The sequence below is a fragment of the Thermobia domestica genome, chromosome 2, assembly GCF_964235325.1.
Source record: "Thermobia domestica chromosome 2, izTheDome1.hap1.1, whole genome shotgun sequence".
NCBI lineage: Eukaryota > Metazoa > Arthropoda > Insecta > Zygentoma > Lepismatidae > Thermobia > Thermobia domestica.
Genome location: NC_137455.1, coordinates 324,330,506 through 324,352,502, shown reverse-complemented (window position 1 = coordinate 324,352,502; position 21,997 = coordinate 324,330,506). Strand labels below are relative to the sequence as shown.

Below are 21,997 nucleotides of genomic sequence, written 5' to 3'. Positions count from 1 at the left end.
CACTTGTGGCTATCTATTACTATTTTTGTTCTATATCGATCAATGTTGAACCGAAAATGATTATTTTAAACAACTTCCGATCAGAATAGAGGATTAATAGAAAAGATAGAACTATTTCTAGGTAGTTGAATCGATTCCAAAAATCTACATCTCGATATCTCGTAATTCAGTATTGAAACCGGAAATAATGGTAAATATAAACAATTTCTAGTTTTGATTGAATTTTGTGGATTATTGTATGTTGTCTTAAGACGCTAAATTGTTTGCAATAAATCGCTTCTAGCTATCTATTACTCTGTTCGTTCTATAGCAATACAAATTGAAACCAAAAATGGTATTTGAACCACTTACAGTTTTAAATGGAGGGTTAATTTAGAAGATCGAACCTATTTTAGGGGCTCTAAATCGACTTCTCATTTTAGGGGCAAGAAACGACTTCTCAATATTTGTTACTGTTTTGCTCTGACACCTCTCGACAGACGGACAAAGCCATTCTAAAGACTTCCGACAGATGCATAGCTTAAGCTGCAAGTGTAATAAGGGCGAACATTGAATATATTCTTGGGACACTGAATTGGTTCTGGAAAACCGCGTCTTTCTATATGTTACCGTTTGTGTTCTGTGTTGATCAACAATGTAGCAGAAAGCGATAGATCTCTACCACTTCAGGATTAAATAAAAGTCAAATGCATTAGATGAATTTATTCGTGTTGCAAACCTATGCTTCTCGCTATTTCTTACCGCTCTTGCTCTGATACCAGCTGACAGACGAAAGGATGGATAGGCAGACAGATGAACATAGCCGTTCTATAAGACTTCCTATACGTATGCATAGTATACTATAGTTTGGAAGTACTATCAAATGAAATAAATTCAGTTTGTTTTACAAAAATTATCCGTTTTCCGTTTCTCGGTAGTTTTCGTTTTCCGTTTTTCGAAAAAAAAAAAGATTTTCGTTTTTTTAAAAAAAATTCATTTTTCGTTTCTCGAAAATTTTTTTCGTATTTTCGAAAATTTTTCGTTTTCCATTTTTCGTTTTCGAAAAAATACGGCCATCCTAGTATTAATAGCCGAAAGCTCAACTAAAAAGAGGGAGTGAATGCTAAGCAAGCTACAAGAAGGATATTGAAACAACGCTTCCACTGGCTAATAGAAAAAGGAAAACAAAAGTAGTTACAGATTTTTGCCTTTTGAGTACTCATATCTTTTGGGGAATATATACTTGACATAACATGCCTTTTAAATCTACGCCAGATGTGACCTGTACGCATGAAGGTAAAAAATATTCGTAAAAGGTAAACAAAAGAAACTAGTTTTATGCTTCTGTTTCCTAACAGTCAACTTCGTGTTCAACTGCAGGAACTGACCTTGATACCTACTACTTGACTGAACACCTTGTAACAAGACGGCAACTATAATTACCCATAGGTCTTTTGCAGCTACACAGCGAGCTGTGTGTATTATGTGTCACTCCCTCTCTGCCCCTGGCTGCGTTCGCGAAAATATTGTATGCTTTTCATGCTTTGAGGGATGGGGTAAGACCCCTTGCACACCTTCGAACCTAAAATGATCGAAAGACGACCGATGTTAATGTAGAGTTCATAGTTTCAAACAGTGGCGTATACTGGTTTAAGGCATGGGCTACCACTGACCTTGCATATTATTATTATTAATAAAAATGGTAATAATAATAATAATAAAAGTAATATAATAATAAGCACAATATGCATAACAATGAAGAAAAGTGGTTGATGTGTTTTGTTTGATCTTTTGTTTTGAGACCGTTAGTGCGTTTGCACACGGCAACGATAATATCGGTGGAACCACCGATAAAGTCGGCGGTGAAATCGACTTCAATGTATTCAAATTGTAGCTTCCACACGCCACCGATATTATCGGCCGATCCTCCGACACGCAGATGCTGTCGGCCAAGCCCCCGATACTGTCGGCGGTATCGCCGACATCGATTTTGTCGGGGGCAATGTTTTCTTATGATTGGATGCACACGCCACCGATAATGTCGGCCGGCCAGCGGGTTAGATGAAGAGAGTGAGTGACAAGGCGCTGTGTATTTTTGTTTCGTTTCTTGTCTTTGGAATTTTGTTGTTTCCATTTTTCTATTACAATTGTATATTATTATTATTATTATCTTGTCCTATAAACAACTTCGGAACAGCTTACTATTTTTTTACAGTCTCTGTTTTGTAGCTAATTCCCTTTATTAAATAAATATAAAATGTGGGAAGTCTGAAGAGTACTGGTTTCCCTCTAAATAGCTATTACCAAATAGAATATAGGAAATTTAGATAACCAATTTCTTGATTATTTTCCACTCCTTTTTTTATTTTTGTTCTTTCTCTCACACACACACCCTCTTTGATGATATATTTTTTTAATCTATTAATGCTCTTAAATTTTAATACATTCTGGAAATTAACTTAAGCGTAATTTTCAAAGTTTGATACACTGTGAACATAAGCATATGGAAAAAATCCTGATTATTATTACTTTCTTTTATTTTCATCAGAGTTGTGTGCAGATCACTTTTCCCGGTTCCACTCAATAAGCAATGATTGAATAGAATATTTGTTGACAAATGAAAGTAGAATTATTATTATTATTTTGAAACGAAACCAGCACAATCAAACACTCTTTTCAAAGCTCCAAGGACAAGTTACTCATTTGGCATTTTCTTGATTGTGATCTCAACAATAGGGAGGGATGTGACTTCATGCTTCATTTGTTGTAGATTTTTCCTCTCATTTCCAAAACTATCCCAACCCCCCCTTTTTAAAAATAATTTGTGGAATGGCAATTGAAAACAAAGACCAAAGCTATGTATCCAAGTTTTCCCTCTCCCCTTTCAACCGGGATCGACCCCTTGATAGAGTTCTGCAGTTTAGCTACAGTGACTGAATGAAAAGGTTGTGTATTATTGCATTCGTATCTTTCTAGTTTTGCTTAGATTTTTAGAGGCAGGAATTTTTCCATTTGATATTTTAACCCTTATTGAACTTGTGGAATGTAGACCTTGCATATGGGATAATATAATTGAAAAGCAAAAAGCATGGCAAAAACTTTATGCAAGACTTGCCCAGGATTTTGAGTTTATGGACAAAAAGAAACGAGAAACGACAGGTATGTATGCAACAGCGCAAATCTGTCTTCATCATTGGGGGGGGGGGGGCGGGTAAGATCGTTCCCATATTATATATATAGCAATGTTCATACTATTTCTGTAGTCGAGAAACAATGCTGTGGAGGATCAGGGGAGCAGAGTTGTCTTCAACATTGGGAGGCGGGCAGATTTGAGGCTTATTCTGAGTGGACATTAATTTCATCTCATTTTTCTTTCTGGCGATCGGACACAATCAAATTTCTCTCCCAAAAAACACATTTCAAATCGGATTATTGGAGGGGAGGCAATCTCCCCAGTTCCAAGATTGGAAGGGACATGTCCCCTTCATCACCCCCGGGATTTGCGCCAGTGTATGTATGGAGCAATGTAAAACAGAATTACTAATTTGAATCTTATCATTTAATCTACTATGACATTAATGTTAATTGCATGGAAAATAAAATACAATATGTAACAGTGTTCCAACAAAAATTAAAAATTATATAGTTTGCAATGTACAGCAGCATCAATTATCATCGAAACGAAAATAATATGTTTACAGCATCTATTTAAAACGGGACTGTTAAATCTAAACATGTTTAGGCATAGGACTATTTTTTTCTAAGTTTTGTACCGTCCTCCACACCTCTTCAGAACAGTTTTTGTAGTCCTTGTTTTAAAAAAGACTTTTCCAAATTATTTTTTTATTTGTTTTCATATATGGAGAAGATTTTTTGTGTGTCGCTTACTTCGCTCATCACCGGCAACGATAGATATTGTCGGGGCTTCCACCGATATTGTCGGCGACGTGTGCAAAGTACGCCGACACCGACATCGATATTATCGGGGCTTTCTCCGATTTTTTCGGTATCGTGTGCAAACACGCTTAATGTTTTCCACCGTAAATGAAATTCCACCATACATTTACGCAGTTAACTTCTTGTGAATTGCGTTCGTAAAATGTTAATTTTTACCAATGTCACTTCCCTCAAGAGTCGCCTCTGTTACTGGCGTTGGTTGTCATTCCGTACCAGTCTACACAAAAATTCTGCAGACATCATTATAATTGTTATGTTTATTATTCCTATCTAAATCTCAAATTTTTGCGTTGTGTTAACAAACGATTCTCGGGCCCTTTTGTTGCGGAGACCTTTCGACCCGGGCCCTTTTGATGAGGGGCGTTTTGATTCGGGCCTTCTGGCTCAGGCCTTTTGTTGAGGATACATTTCGACCCGGGTCCTTTTGACGCGGGTCCGTTTGACTCCGGCTTTATTTGACGAGGATCCGTTTGACGCATGGCCTTTTGACTCGGGTCCCTTTGTCGTGAAACCCTTTTGATACGGGTTCTTTTTATGAGGGGCGGTTTGATTCGGCCCCTTTTGACTCCAGCCCTTTAAATCCGCGACTTTTTGACGCACGGCCGTTTGACTCGGGCACTTTTGTAGGGGGACCCCTTTGGAATCGGCCCTTTTTATGAGGGTCGTTATGATTCGAACCCTTTTGTTGTGGAGACCTTTTGAACCGATCCCTTTTGATATAAGGCCGACTTCACTCGGGCCTTTTGTAGCGGGGCCCATTTCGATCCAGGCCCCTTTAATGCAGGGCCTTTTGACTCGGGTCCATTTGCCGTGGAACTCTTTTGATTATGGCCCTTTTGATGAGAGGCGTTTTGATTCGGGCCTTCTGGCTCGGACCCTTTTGTTGAGGAGACCTTTCGACTCGGGCCCTTTTGACGCGAGGCCGTTTGACTCCGGCTTTATTTGACCCGGGTCCGTTTGACGCAGGGCCTTTTAACTCAGGTAACTTTGTCGTGGAACCCTTTTGACCCGGGCTCTTTTTATAAGGTGCGTTTTGATTTGGCCCCTTTTGACTAGGGCCTTTTTAACCCGAGAGCTGTTGACGTGCGGCCGTCTGACTCGGGCCCTTTTGTAGCGAGGCCCCTTTTGACTCTGCTCCATTTTATGAAGGGTGTTTTGATTCGGGCCGTTTTTACTTGGACTCTTTTGTAGCGGAGCCCCTTTTGACCCGGGCTCATTTGACGCAGAGCCATTTGACTCGGATCCTTTTCTCGTGGGCTCCTTTTGACTATGGCTCTTTTTATGAGGGCGTTTTCATTCGGCCACTTTTGACTCGGTCCTTTTTGACGCAGGTTCGTTTGACTCTGGCTCTTTTGTAGCGGAGTCCCTTTTGACTCGGGCCCTTTTGTTGCGGAGACCTTTCTACTCGGGTTCTTTTTATGAAGGGCGTTTTGATTCTGGCTCTTTTGACCCGAGCCCGTTTGACGCAGGGCCTTTTGACTCGCACCCTTTTGTTGCGGAGATCTTTTGACTCGGGCCTGTTTGACGCAGGGCACTTTTTGACTTGGGTCTTTCTGTCTTTGCCCTTTTGTCGGGCCCTTCTGACATGGAACCATATATATAACGCAGCAGCTGAAATACCTGGGGCAGGGGGCCTGGGGGAGTATGAGTAAATCGAAGATAGGTCGATCCAGGGTGCAGTAAAATTAATCACATCACTGTCATATCAATTTATTTTTTCTTTCGACATCATATCTGGAGATGAATGTTCTGAATAATAGGCTACAGCGGCAAAAGACGATATACGCTATCAATGATAAATGTTATGGCTGTTAATATATATATGGAATAAAACGAAAAACTTTATATCGGTCTCCCCCCCGTTGGAAAAAATCCTGCGGGTGTTAGTGATTATGATGTTGCCTAGTTACTGTATTATATTATTCTATACACGGAATAAATACTTATGTGTTATATATAATAATAATAAGAACCTTATCTACATTTATTACGGCCCTTGCTTTAAGACAACGAAACATATTCATGTTCAGCTTAATCAGTTTCCATTCTCAAATAATTACAGTGAGGCGAATGAAATAATTCAAGCCCGAAGATGTAGTAAATTCCTGAAGAGTAACAGCGCTAGTAGCAGTTGTTAGCAGTTTTTAACTTAACATATAAGACAATAATTTGAAAAACTGAAAATACAAATCTTTTCAGAGATGACAGTGCACTGACGCTTTAAATCTATGCCCTTACTCCCTATACCTACGTTATTTCCCTAGTCAAGATAAAAACTCTTCAAAATTAATCAAAATTTCTTATGCAACCATCCCTTCCTTAGAGTACTGCGCTGTCACATACCCGTCACGACGATGTAAACGCACTTTTGGCGACGAGGATACAAAAGCAGAGGAGTGTTTCCTGAGAGTAAAACAAACAAAAAAAGTTCCAATAAACATAGGGCGAAAACCCCATCCTTTATGTGTTATAGGCTGCCGAAATCATGAAAAAATGAATTTTAAAAGTTCATAACTCCAAAACTATGGGGCCTATCTTGGTCGAGTCAAGACTTCACTTAGGAACTGTACGTACCCTATCCAAAAATGCGTGTTTCAGAATCCTGAGGTGCTTCTACAACAATTTTTATAGAGGGAGTTTGACTACGGGCTTATGATATAAAGTACTCTCCAACGATCTCCATAAAAATTGTTGCGTGAGTACCTTAGGATTCTAAAACATCTATTTTTGGATAGAGCACATACTAGTTCCTAAGTGAAGTCTTGATTTGACTACAGTAGGTCCCATAGTTTTGGAGCTATGGACCTTTAGAATTCATTTTTTCATGTTTTCAGCAGCCTATGACACGTAAACGATACGGTTTTCGCCCTATGTTTATTGGAACTTTTTTTGTTTGTTTTACTCTCAGGAATCACTCCTCTGCTTTTTTACAACGAATTTAGCGCCATACTGTATAATATGTGCTGTGTGTGTGTGTGATCCATTAAAGCAGTGACGCCAAAACGTCGATCGCGAGCTACTAGTATCTCGCAGGGACATTTTCAGTAGATTGCGTTAACGCTTCAGTTGGCTAACCTTGATTCCCGCACTGAGCTAATGCTAACGATAGGGGGCGCTGACGACAATTGCTTGTTTCTCCCGCGCAACTGCCATTGTCAGCCTAATCTCACAGTGTATACGCGTGGGGTTGTGCACGTTATGTCTTTATGAGACATTTGCTAACTTGGATCGTTTGATTTTATATTTACTAGAAATGCAAGTTTATAGGCATAAATAAATGTAAGATTTATTTTTTAAAAAGGTAGTTCTTTGGTTGATAGCTCACAGTGGCTCAGAAGCTTCAGGCGGCCACTGCATTTAAGGATAAATGTTTCTTACTTCACCTTGGTTGAAATCAATCACTTTCAACAAAAAATGTAAAATAATGTGAGGAAACAGCTATAATGAATCGATGACATGTAATATATTATGTTTTACTACTTAAAATATATTGTGGGAAAACACAAAGGGGAGGGGGATAAACTGCAACGAAAATAAGTATGAGGTCTAGATTTTCAAGTCATTTAAGCAAAGAAGTAAATCAAGAGTTTATACATTTTGACCCCTTCCTCGAATTGAAAGAACATCACTGCAAACTACCACTGTAACTCAGCCACATCCGTACATGATATATAGGGTTACCAGACGTACTCTTTTAAGAGTACATGTACTCTTTTTCAAGGCATGTACTTTTGTACTCTCTCTTTTTTCAGTGAAGTACTCTTTTGTACTCTTTTTACGTGGGCTAATAATCGATATGAATTTCAACATGCTAACAAACAAATAGCCCTACTATATGTACAAATTATGTGTTCAGGGATTTTGTTACATTGCAGTTCATTATTAGATATAATTTTAAACTCAACAAACGATTCGTAGTGACAAAAATAATAATCCTACCATAGCATAAATGAACGAAAAATCACTCATATGATAAAATCACTGTTACGTCAAGCAGTAATCCATTCTTAAAAAAGTGCTTGATAAGAAAGAGAGAGTGCTTGATAAGAAAGATAATGCACCTGCATTCACATTAGCAGCATTGCGAATCCTAGCATAGTTAATGCGAAACCTAGTATAACTTAGCATCTGCCATAGCGTAGTCCTGCATAATACTTTACCTTAGCTGAGACCAAAATGTTATTTCTCTCCTTCTCTCTCTCTCTCTCTCTCTCTGTCTCTCATCCACACGGAGAGTAAGAAATGCAGTTTTTGTAGCAGAGGGTAAGAAATCAAAAGGGGCGTTCAGTAAGTACAAAAACAACTGCCGGGTTCTTGGCCTTCCTTAAGGACGCAGATGTCTGTGAATGAGCATATATCGTTCGATTTCATATCTCTACACAAATAGCATCTTTAAGCTTCTTCGATTGTTAAATCTGATTTCGGATTTCATAACCTTATTTCAATGTCAGAAACGCACATAATCGCTGAAGAGGAAATCTGAAATCATGTAAATACATATTTATTTAGTTAAAGCTGTATAAGCAACGAGTTAGAGTGCAAACAAATTCCTTTTGGTAGAAGTCGTGATTTTAAGCCGCATCGCGTCCTCAAAAAAATAAAAGTGATTTTCATTTATATTTTCTCGGTTTCAAGATTGTCACCAGTTTTGCACGGAAATGACATCCTTATGAAACACGCATACTGGTACTTCTTACACGTCGTGTACAGGAAATAAAACTTCGAATTTTTCTGAATTCAATAGATCCGGGTAAACGAAGTTATTATTAAGTAAAATATAATAAGGAAGAAAATGAGTCTAATTTTGGCATAATTATATATGAAAGATCATAATTTTGTTAGCGTAGTGATGTAATGATCTGCTGTTTGGATGGCAACGCTGGGCAGCAGTTGAACAATCATTTTTAATCCGCCAATTAGTTCCTGACTGTGTGTTGACGACTTGGTGTTGTAATAAACAGCAAAGAGCATTATTATTTGGATTTTTTCGTGTCAATTGCTTTGAATCAAAGTGGTAGATAAAATGTCACGACGAAAGTGCAAATTTAATGACGATTTACAGAAGGAGTTTCCAGTGTTTAAAAAGACAAAAAATGACTATGAAGTTTTTTGTGAAGTGTGTAATTCCGTCATATCAATAGCGAATAAAGGTCGCGCAGACTTGAATCAACATTTATCTTCAGAAAAACACAAAAAATGTATACGTAGTACTCATTCGTCTAAAACAGTGGACACATTCTTCTTAAAACAAGACACTACAGAAGAAAATAAAGTATTGGCAACAGAGGCTGCATTGGCGTTTCACACTGTGGCTCATCACCAAAGTTACAAATCATGTGACTGTTCAACGAAATTATTTAAGCAGATTTTCAGTGACTCCTCAGTTGCCACCCACATTTCCTTAGCAAAAACGAAAGCAGAAGCTATAGTAAATAATGTTTTGGCTCCTCATGCCTTGATCATAATAGCAAATGAGTCTTAACATTCAGAATATAAAATATATTGGTGTTTCAAGTGACACTTCCAATCACGGAGCAATCAAGATGTGTCCTATTTTGATTCAGTACTTTGATGCGAATACACGTATGTCACATAAACTGTTAGATGTTACATCAATTCCAGATAAAAAGTCTGACACACTTTCGAAAGTTATGGTTAATGCATTAAAATAAAACACAAAAATGTCTGATAAATGCATAGCTTTCAGTGGGGACAATTGCAATAGCAATTTTGGTGGTCTAAATAGGAAGGGAACTAATAATGTTTTTTTTATCACCTTCAAACTTCTCTTGATAAAACTATTTTACGAATAGGTTGCCCTGCTCATATCTTAAATAACTGTGTACAGCATGGTGTGGATGGTTGGGCAATTGACATTGAAAGCCTTGTGTTGAAGATATTTAACTATTTTTCAATTTACACCATCCGAACTGAAGGATTAAAGGAATTTTCATCTTTTGTCGACATTGAATACAAACAACTTCTTTATCACTCCAAAACTAGATGGCTTTCCTTGTTCCCTGCTATCAACAGAATACTCGAGATGTTCCCAGCCCTGAAATCATATTTCCTCTCCCTAGATCATCCTCCTGTTGCCCTAAAACAGTTTTTTTGAAAACCCTTTAAATGAATGTTACTTCTGGTTTCTTCATTCATTGATGTTTGTGTTTCATAATAAAATTCAGGCAATGGAAAATGAGAATAACTCACTTGTGGAAATCATATCCATTCTCACTTCCGTGGAAAGGACAATAACAGAGAGAAAAGAAGCAGAATTCTTGCCACTAAAGGTTAAGGAAGTGATTAAAAAGAGCCAGGAAAGTGAGCATCAGTGTTTAGTTTTAAGAAACACGTTATTGCGTGTATATGACAGCTGTTTGGAGTATCTGAAGAAATGGACTGAAAATTTTGATCAGTTTTACATTTTTCAATGGATGGAGCTCCATAAAATTCCGCAGTGGACAGATATCGAAAAAAGTGTAGAATTTATGATGGATAAAGGTACTAGTATCGAGGAGTCCCTTTTGTTTGATCAACTTTCGAATTTGAAAATTTTTCTGGCGAAAAAGGAAAATGATAAAAGAGTTCAATGAAGCATTGTCTCATAAGAAGTGGGTGAACTATTTCAGTGTTAATAAAGTATCGGTTTATTCTGAACTTTTGAAGATATGTCAGTCTTTCTATGCAATACCTGCTCACAAAGCCAAAGTGGAAAGGATTTTCAGTTTAATGAAATCACAGAGGACACAAGAAAGAAATAGACTGTCAGTGGATTCAGTTAAAAACCTATTGTTGACTCAGTACAATTTCAAAGACTTTAGTTGCGTCCAATTGTAACATGCTTGGCTTCTAGTAATTTCGTAAAATTGACGGAAGCCAGCACAGGTTATATAGTTAATATCGTGTGAAGTATATTCGGTTTGAAAATTAACAAATTTATTAACAAGCAAAATTTTACTTTTTTTTTTTTTTTTTACACGTTGAGTAACAAATAGTGAATTCGTAACGAGTAACAACAAGTAATATATATATATTTTTGTGCAAGACCGAAATAATAATTTAAATATTGGTTTCTTCAAATATTCCTTTACCATAAAATCCTTGAATACTCAATACTAGTAACAACTTTGTAAAAAAAGATAGAAGTGAGCACAAATGATTCGTATGCAAATGGCCTCGTTACAGGTTTACAATTTAGAAGGTTTAAATCACCAAAATTATATTTAAATGAAGCCTTTTTATGCCGGGATGATACCATAAGACTTCCTTTCCCATTTACATCGATTTTAAAAGAATATGATTTCTTACATTATATAAATTATAACCTATTATAGACGCGAGCTAAACTACATCTCTACGTCTTACCTGCTAGATCCAAAGTGAGTCAAATTCGTAACGGCCCGGCTTAGTTCTCGACCTGGTACCGAAATTGCCCACCAGATGGTAGCTCACTTCAGACATAGGCCTATCAATGCTAGACTATCTCTCCCTCTATGTCATTTTATCTTTGCGCTCTTACAAATGTTCTTATACAAAATGTATACAAAAAACATTTATTGGGACTATTACGTTACATAATATATCCTACCCCTCTCTCTATATATGATACTAACCTTATTACAAAAGGAATAGTCCACAATAAATGGAATATGAATTGTTGACCAAGAAATAAATTTCCTACTTACAGTTTTCCAGAATCTTATAATAAACTACCCTCTTACATATTACATCTTATTGCCAAGCCTGCTTTACAAAGGATTAGAAGGATATGGAATACTTCTCTCTGGAAAGAAAAAAATAATAAACCCACAGAAAATATCTAACAATGATTACAAGGTAACATATACATATTAAGATTCATTATTGTTATCAACATAAGGTTTAATATGATTTATGTGTCTCTTAATGATAACATTAGGTTGATCACATTTTCTTAACCATAAGGTGTTTAACGTAGGTTTATTAATGATCTCAAATGGCCCATAAAATAAGGGGGATAATTTAGGAGTATAATGTTTAAGTAATGAAGCCTTTTGAAACTTCCTAACCAATACCTTCTGACCTTCCGAATAATTACAAGGTTCTCTATTTTTATTATAACATTTCTCCTTTCTACGCCAGGCTTTATCAATGTTGATGATGACTCTCCTCAACCTTTCTTCTTTATCCGGCGCCTTAGTTAACTCGTCGAAGTCTATTTCCCACAACACGTCCAGAGGTGTATATAGTTTTCTGCCAAGAAACAATTCAGATGGCTCGTATCCCGTACTCTCACTCTTACTGCTGTTTAAGGTGAATTGGATTCTGTCCAACAGTTCAGCCCAATTATTTTGGTGTTCATTACAATAAACACGGAGCATGTTCTTAAGCACTCTATTCACTCTTTCACAAAGGTTACTGCTAGGATTGTACGGAGCTGTACTCACATCCTGGATACCTAAACTAAAGAGAAATTGCTTCATATGATGACTACAGAACACTTGAGCACGATCATGAATGATTTTCTGAGGTTGTCCAACTAACATGAACAACTTCATTAAATGTTTGCATATAACCTTGGAATTCAGGGAACGCAGAGGTTGAAGCATGACAAATCGTGATGCTGCGTCAGTAATGACGAGAATATGACGATAAGGTCCAGAATTCGGAAGCTGGCCAACAGTGTCCAAATACCAACTGTTGTTTGGCGTAGTAACTTTCCTACTGTAGTAAATTCCTTGTTTTTTTCTGTTGGTGTCCTTGCAGAGTTGACATCGCTGACATCCTTTCACGTATTCTCTGACGTCACGGTATAAGGTCTTCCAGGTACATCTTGAGGCTATTTTCGCTATCGTCTTGGAATATCCAGCGTGAAATCCGCCCATCTCATCACAGTGAAAATATTTCATGATAGGATACACCATTTCCTTAGGGATGACTATCCTCCAACCATGGTCTCTTCTGCCTCGGGTCTTCTTCATTAAGATTCCGTCCTTAAGACAGAATTCATCCGCCCTTTCACCTCGCCGCACTTCTTGGATAATATTCCGTACTTCAGGATCTTCCATTTGATGTTCTTTTAACGGTTTACTAAACAAGGGTGAACTCCAAAAATTGGCGAAACTAAGGTTGACTGGTTTCCCTTCAAATTCTTCAATTTCATTAACTGAAGGATCATTAGTAAAGAATTCCACACCATTGTTCGTGCGCGAAATAAAATCAGATAAAAAGTTCTGCTTACTGCGGAGATAAACAACCTTGAAGGAATATTTAGATAGTTTTTCAATTAGTGTACCATACTTACGTTGACGCTTATGATTCCGTAACAACCACGTGACTGATGAATTATCACAAAAAACAGTAAAGGGTTTTATAAGATACATTTCAAATTTTTCTATAGCTAAAAGAAGAGAACGTAGTTCAAGTTCATATATGCTTTTTGACCAATCTACTGATGAAATATTCTTAGAGAAAAATGATACGGGTCTAAGAAGGCCATCATCATCATATTGAGAAAGTATAGCGGAATGTTTCTTGTAAGTACTATCCACATGAATGACAAAGGATTTATTCATGTCTGGTAATTGTAATACAGCATGTTCAACAAATGCTTGCTTAATATTATTATAGGCTTCATCTTCCCTCTCACCCCAGTGAAATTTTATTTTATTAGACCTTAAACGGTGAAGAGGTTCCATGATTTCCGCATAATCTTTCACGTATTTTCGGAAATAATTAAAAAACCCACAAATACGATTTACTCCTTTTTTGTTTTTGGGCTTAGGTAATTTAAGAATTGTGTCAATCCTTTCCGGATCAATTCTAGTTTCTCCCGCTTCAAATTCATAACCTAGGAATTTGATTTTTGTTTGGAAGAGTTGTGTTTTCCTTTTTGAAACTGTAATTCCCCATTTTCGAAAACGTTCAAGAATTTCCTCTAATACCCTTTTGTATGTTTCAATATCTGAGGCATGAATAAGGAAATCATCTTGAAAAATTTCAAGATTTTTACCTACTAAATCCCCAAAGATTTTGTACATGAAACTAGTAAGAACATATGGGCTCAAACGAAATCCCATTGGGAGAACTAAATGTTCTAGTAAACGGTTAGGTGTACAAAACGTAGTATATTTTCTACTACTCTCAGAGATAGAGAACTGATAGAAACTTTGCTTTATATCTAATCTTCCGAAGATGGTATCCTTTCCTAAATTCGCTATAGTAGCTTCTACATGCGGGGATGGATAACTATTAACCCTTACTTTCTTGTTGATTTCTGAGTATGCTATAACAAGTCTAGGAGTACCATCCTTATTGTGAACTAAAAAGCACGGAGACGAATAAGGAGAGAAATCTACCTCACGAACCACTCCCTTGTCAATAAGCTGATCTATATATTCATTAAGAGCTTTAAGTTTAGGGCCTGTAATTTGATATGGGGGGAGACGTACTGGAGTTTCATCCTCCATTTCTATTTCATAAGTGAACCCCTTTATTGTCCCTAGTTGTTCAGTGATGACATCACTGTATTTCTCACAAAGATTTTCAACATAACATGGTAAATCTGGGTATTGTTCTACAAGTTTAACTGAAAGAGAGAAAGTATTATCAAAATTACAATTGTCAGAATCACATTCATCATATATGTCATTACTGCTAATCGTTTTATTATGATAATAAACAAGGTATTCACTACCTGGTTTCTTTGTTGTGGCCTGGTCCTCCGGTCCACCGGAATCTGCTGCCAGAAAGGTACAGTGCTGTTTCTGCTGGGCACCTTGTTTATTTGTTTTTGGTTTCCAGTGTCCTTCCCGAACGATCCTTTGTCCATTGCACCTCTCTCTAGAGTGACTCCGGACCGCGTCGGAGACGCTGGAATGAGATATAGGACGAGTAGTTTCCATTGGAGATAAATAATCCCTCCAAAATAGAGGAACAGTAAGATTCTTCTGTTCAATTATAAATTGTTTGGCACTCAATTTGATATCAGCTTTCCATTTTAAAAGAAAGTTATTTCCTAACAACAAATCAAAATGTGGAGAGTTTATGATGTAAAATGTTTCACTAAATTCACAACCTTGAATTGAAAATTTAATTTCTGTGTTTTCATGAAGTTCAACCAAATGACCATCAACAGTGGTAGTCACTAATTCTGCTGAAGTAGGTTTTATAGGAACACGACACATAATTTGGCGTAAGTATTTTCTGCTTATCAAATTGATACTAGAAGCTGTGTCCAATAAACAAGAGTTTGTGATGCCCGCAATTAGCACAATAATATATAATATTTGTTTATCACGCTGCATATTAATTAGTGTTTTTGAAGGTGGCACTGATGTACGAATAGTTTTTCCACTAACACAGAACCGCTGAGTATGTCCATAACCAGCACATTTATAGCATCTAATAAGGTTACGTTTTTCAGTTGGCAAACCAGAAACTTGTTTTCGAATTTTTGAATGATTTTGTGATTCTTCAAAAATGTTCGGTATATTTATAGCAGGTGGCATTGTTTTAAGTGACATATAATCTCTTTGATATTTAACAAAATGATCGTAAGTTTGCGCTATGGTCAACAATTCAGAAACTGAAGATGGTATGGCTTCCCCAAAACACTTTTGGTATATTTCTGGTAAAACCAGACTAGTTACAATATTACAAAATATTTGTTCAGTGTATGTCATACCAAGAACATTGGCAACACTGATTTTCTCTTGGAAAAATGTTCCAAGTTCTTCCCCGTCATTCATTAATCGGTAGAAGAATTTTCGTACATATTGTGTACGACCTACTGTGGATATATATTTACATAACAAATTAGTACAAATTTCCTCCCAATCATTACAACGTGTAAGGAAAGAATGAAAGGTTCTGTTAAATTCACCCCTAGTTTGGGTTAAACTTGCTACCAAAATAGCTTCTAATTCTAAGTCATACCTCCTTATAAGCTCATCTAACCTAACCAGAAAGATAAAGCAAGAATGGCTATCTGTGCCATCAACTATCGGTAATGACTTAATTTGCTGTTCCAATGAACGGAAAATACTTTGTCCTAGCAATTTATCAAAGTTGCACTGAATAGCAGGACGTGCCATATTTGGCTGCATTAAATTCATCTGTGCCAATGAAGACGGCATTCTACTTTCATGATTAATATACTGTTTACACTGCGTTTCATCTTCCTTCCTATAAGACACAGTTCGTTCATTTTTCATGAACTGATCCTGCCTACCCTGTACATTGGGAGTACCTTTAGTATTGTGTTTTAAAAAATAAATGTTACGCTGATGTATATCTGTGCCTTGTCCAAGATTATTTTGGCCTACAGACTGTACATTCACACCGCGTCGCATAGGAACCTTAGTCCAAGATACCTTTGATTGGCCTACATAAGGTTTACCTGCACCACTAATATTGCCACAACGTGGACATGGGTACCTAATTGTCTGTGAAAAATGTTCACTATTAAAGGGCTCACACGGAGCTTGTACATTTTGTTCAGAACAGTATTGTTCTCTAAATGAGTGTGCATTGAATTCTGCACCATATAACCCACTGGCTGTGTGTGCAGTTTGTTCAGCACGAAATGGCTCCCGTGAACCTCGTGCATTCAACTCAACATTTAGTGGCTCTCTAAAAACCTGAGCGTTTGGGTAACCCACACCAACTTCACTTTCAGTTTCAATATTTTGATTAAATTCACCTTTATCACTTTCATTACTCTCAGTTACCTCTTCATTATCTGAGAAAGAAATTAGGTTATGTTCACTCATGTTTTACACTTAATATAATCTCTAAAGTGCTCACAACTTTCAATGATTCTTTTTTTTTTTTTTTTCCACACGATATCTCATCAAGAAGACAGCTGTAATTTTTATGCTTGCCCACTTGATGGACTTTGGATCTAGCAGCTTTATATATTATGTAACATGCTTGGCTTCTAGTAATTTCGTAAAATTGACGGAAGCCAGCACAGGTTATATAGTTAATATCGTGTGAAGTATATTCGGTTTGAAAATTAACAAATTTATTAACAAGCAAAATTTTACTTTTTTTTTTTTTTTACACGTTGAGTAACAAATAGTGAATTCGTAACGAGTAACAACAAGTAATATATATATATATTTTTGTGCAAGACCGAAATAATAATTTAAATATTGGTTTCTTCAAATATTCCTTTACCATAAAATCCTTGAATACTCAATACTAGTAACAACTTTGTAAAAAAAGATAGAAGTGAGCACAAATGATTCGTATGCAAATGGCCTCGTTACAGGTTTACAATTTAGAAGGTTTAAATCACCAAAATTATATTTAAATGAAGCCTTTTTATGCCGGGATGATACCATAAGACTTCCTTTCCCATTTACATCGATTTTAAAAGAATATGATTTCTTACATTATATAAATTATAACCTATTATAGACGCGAGCTAAACTACATCTCTACGTCTTACCTGCTAGATCCAAAGTGAGTCAAATTCGTAACGGCCCGGCTTAGTTCTCGACCTGGTACCGAAATTGCCCACCAGATGGTAGCTCACTTCAGACATAGGCCTATCAATGCTAGACTATCTCTCCCTCTATGTCATTTTATCTTTGCGCTCTTACAAATGTTCTTATACAAAATGTATACAAAAAACATTTATTGGGACTATTACGTTACACAATTCTATGAACTTTGCTTGAAGGACAGAGACCTACTTCGGAAAGTCAGAAATTCATCGAAGTACAACTAGATTGTAAGGTAAAACTTTGTTTTAAGCATGTGGTTAAAATATTGTAGACAATCGTAGTTATTTTAATTAGGATTTCATTTCCTTCCTTTTAATTTTGATATAGTAATTATCACAGTCAATTCAAAGTTCCAATGTTTAAAAAATGTTACAGTAAAGCCGCGATTATCCGCGAGTGCTGCGAAAAGGTGTTTCGAAAGCAAGAAAGAAAGATGAGTGACTGATTTGTTATAAAAAGGCGTAACTGAAAACTTTTTTTTTTTTTAACAGAATACTATTGTCCTTTGTTTATTGTTCTTTATTTTAGTGATTTAGACGTAGAGCAAAGGTTTCTGTTGCAGTGTACAGTATATTAAAAGTTTTATTATGTTTTTTGTACAACAGAAAATAGTTTTTATGGTGAAAATTTTTTTTTCGTGTTTGCACCTTATTTTTAGTCTCTCTTTCGGGTAATCCTTTGCCACCCAATTCCGCGGATAATCGTGGCTTTGCTGTAATTTAGTGGAAAGAATGTTGAACATTTGTTGGTTATCAAACTCATTATTACAATTATTTTTATTAATAAATTATGGGAAACTTGTATAATATTTATATATTATTATTATTATTATTATTACAGTGAAATTTAAGTTACACTTTAGTCATTTATATTGTTTTTTTTTTCAAGAGTCATTGCTAAGTGTACTCTTTTTTCACTTTGACGATCTGGTAACCCTAATGATATATCAACCATAACTTCCGCACATTATTACTCAACAGTTGATTCCTGCCAAACAATGTCCGTGAGCTATTACTTCTATTGGGTCGTTCCTTCTTTTATTATTTTTGAATCAGTGGGAGGATTTGCAGTTGATGCCAAAAATGTAGAACATCCTTTGTAATAATCGGCAGTTCTGTGTAGTCAACATGTCAATAATTGAGTTAAATAACCATTGTGTCTTTTTGATAGCGTGTCTTATAGGTTAAATTTAGACACTATTTTCCTTTAGATATTTCAGGGAAGTTCCAAAGCGCATTCTCATATTAGTTATGCAGCATTGTGACTGAGCAAAGAAAAAAGAAATCAAATGTCATCTAAAATACCGAGGTTACGCTTCGGAGGTGTGTCAAAACTATATATATATATATATATATATATATATATATATATATATATATATATATATATATATATATATATATATATATATATATTTAAAAATTATTATTTTGTATTAACAATCTTTTTACAATAATGTTGAAGGGACACACTGGCGATAAGTATAGGACTTAATCAATGTAAGAAAATATAAATACCGCAGTACTAGGTTTGTTGGTGAAGAAAACACGAAGTACATACTGACAATTTAAAATCATGCACATGGACCAAATGGAATCACATAGCAGGAATACGTTGCAAAATACGATTTTGAAATCGTAAACATCTTGTTCTAAAGCGTTTTTTAAATATTGTACTACCAATTGGTTTGCCTATCAAAATTTTTAAAGGAAACCACATACAATAGGTAAATAGAATGGTATACGTTTGCATATAGAGATGGAAATGTTGTTAGGGTTGTCAACTTTTGAAAATGGAAATACCCACCTGGAGTACGTATACTCTTAAGATTGTGACATCACGGCACAACAAAAATGTGAACAACCAGAAAGTGTTTATTTCACATAAAATTCAGCAATTCGGAGTTCGAATTTAATAATTTCAGTAACGTTTGAAGCATTTATATAAACTTACTTATTCCAGTTTTGATTGAGTTGGCACATGTAACTCTTTGTATTACCTGACCAGCGAACGAGTGCGGGCGGCCGGTTTTGGAACTAAAATACAAGCAACAGTGTTTCTAACCGGATTACTTGTAATTAATCTATTCAAGTGTTTTGTACAGTTCTTTTTGTCCTGTTCATAACCAACAACTTCACGTATAGACCTATGTTCAAGTTAAGACAGTTATTTCCAGAACATTTTGTGGGACCTACAAAAAAAGTACTCACACCCTCCATATTAATTTGGCAAAACTTGCGAATAAACTAACCTTATCGTTGTACAAAGAAACACTAAGAACTCATAACATTCGAGTGTAAGGAATTCCTTCCTCTCAAGGTCTTCGAAATTGCGACCAAGTTGGATCATGTGATCTCCTTTCGATTGTCTAAGCAGTGTCTTCAGTAACAAAATTATTTTGGATTGAGATCGTTTTCGGATGTGCTGCAAAAGTCCGGTCAGAAAGAAACTGATAATCTTTCATCGCCACACTCCTAACCGCTACTTATAACATGAAAACGGCAACTTTTAAAAATCGTTGGATACACTGCAGATTGACGCTCTCCGCTCCCCTGTCCCACTGCGCTTAGCAAGAAACTGATGTAAATACAACAGTATCGCCCTCCCTTAAAAACCACACTAATATCCTGGTCAGGTTATATCTACCATCAATAATAAAGCAAATATAATTGGCAATGGCATGCATAAAATATACTTAAACAATAAGCCTAACCAGCTTCGCTGGGACTGGTAATGTCTCATTGTTTCGTCCCTCATTTTTTTCTTACTTTTTATTCGGTATCTATTTCTTTACTTGGAAAGAATAAGTTATAGTAAAGAGGAGACGAGTTCCAAGTGTCCCAAAATGTTAAACTGCATTTTTAATTTAACTAGTTTTTTTTTTCAATTTTTACAAATTCAGAGGAGCTGTTTATGAAAAGTATGACTTCCATCACCAAAAATGAAACTTTATTAGGCTATTGAATATCAATTTTTACTTGACCTTTACCACAAAATTATTTACAATAAAATCTATTTTATCATTTTAAAATCTTGATTAGCAGGAGACCGGCCATTCTGTTTATTTGTGAGCTTCTATTTTGATAAAATAGATATTGTTGTTAACAAAAACGTAAACTTACAAAAGGAATATCTCCGGCATCCTGTTCCTTCTGAATCCAGTGGTTAGACGATCACCAAGAGCAGCCTAGCGGATAGTCAATGTGAATCTGCCTAACATTCCCTTCCAAAAAGACCTCTTCAATATCTCTCTTGAAAACTTATATAGGTCCATCTTTTCACTTTTACATCCTTCATTTGTAGGACAGTACCTGTTTCTCCTTCTGTTTTTAGATTTGTTTTCTTTCCTTGACCTAAAACTATTTTGAAATTGGAAACTGTCCTGTTATTCTCAAGTAAACATTTTACATACAAAATCTCAACAGGTAAACATGTCCTACATTTTAAAAGTTGTACCTAAATTAAAAATTATTTCTTCAATAAACTGCACAATATCATTACATCCAATGATAATGCCAATTTGCCAATTTTTGCCAATTTTTGCTGGATCTAGATGCATTTAACGTCTGGTTTTGAGGTCGTACCGGACAAAACGTCAAAAACCGTGTAACAAAAGGTCCAGGTAAAATACCGGATGATTGGCAACCCTAAATATTGTATAAGTTGAGACGAGTATTTTCTTATGACTTGACGATATTACCGTAACTATAATGGATGCTGGGAACATAATAGCTGAGTTGTAGCAGAGTAGTCTCGGGCGTTCGGCTTCGAATCATTTGGCGCAAACTCATCGAGGATTCGAGTCCTACTGAAGAGAATGGTCAATTTTTTTAACTGTCCTCGATATTTCTGAGTTTGTTGTGTTGGATTACGAGGAACTGTGATAAAAGATGACCATGGACACAAAATGTCCCAGTTGGGGCGAATGAAAAAAAAATGTGGTAGAGTGCTCGTTTTTGTTGCGAGGAGTCTTTAGTTCGATCTCAGGTCATGTGAATTTATGGTGGACAACATCGTGTTCGTGGATTTTCTGATACGTATTCAGTGTCAGTTTTCATATAAATTGAAAAAATCTTCCGTTTCCTCCCACACTGTCATTCTGCCAATTGTTTGATAATTATTCAAGTCCATTAGTCATCCAAGTTCTTTAGTCTAAAGACATAACATGAAATTTGATCAACATAGGGTATAGAATGGGCAGGGAGGGAGAATCACTTCTTTGGGTACTGAAATTCGTATCAGAAACCAAGTCGCAGCATCTGTTAATGTTTTTGCTCTGTTGAAGACAATACTAAAAGCGAAGAGTCGAAACAGTAGTGGCCAGAAGAAAATAATAAACAACATAAAATTAAGATTTAGAATACTCAATTTTTTTTTGATAAGAGTTCTTCAGTTACTTTCTGGAATTAGTCTTATTACCATTTGAAATTTCAGAAATTGTTTATTGATTTGTTTGACAATACATGACGCTTTCAACTATTAAATTATAGAACACATTACTTCCCCAAAATGGGGTTTGTTACTACCATTTCATTTGTCAGAATTTCTCTCTACTTTTAGTGTACTAC

At 36.0% G+C, this 21,997-nt stretch overlaps 2 protein-coding genes across 2 annotated transcripts in view; one reads left to right on the top strand and one right to left on the bottom strand.

Moving 5' to 3' along the window:
* The window catches only part of LOC145678675 (uncharacterized), a 780,488-nt gene that overhangs the window by 586,513 nt on the left and 171,978 nt on the right, over positions 1–21,997 (top strand). The gene's annotated exons all lie outside the window — the stretch shown is intronic.
* LOC145678671 (uncharacterized) lies at positions 11,059–16,953 on the bottom strand. The gene is made up of 2 exons (XM_081749063.1): positions 14,612–16,953; positions 11,059–11,719 (listed from the first exon to the last, which is right to left on the bottom strand). Exons 1-2 carry the CDS (start codon positions 16,686–16,688, stop codon positions 11,685–11,687), a joined length of 2,112 nt encoding a protein of 703 aa, XP_081605189.1. The 5' UTR covers positions 16,689–16,953; the 3' UTR covers positions 11,059–11,684.

What these genes read in the sequence shown, in the direction of transcription:
- LOC145678671 (XM_081749063.1), bottom strand. Translation starts at nt 16,688, where the DNA reads ATGAGTGAACATAACCTAATTTCTTTCTCAGATAATGAAGAGGTAACT. An exon ending in GGCCACAACAAAGAAACCAG is followed by an intron (nt 11,720 to 14,611) that starts GTAGTGAATACC and finishes TTTTCTTTCCAG; the next exon opens with AGAGAAGTATTCCATATCCT.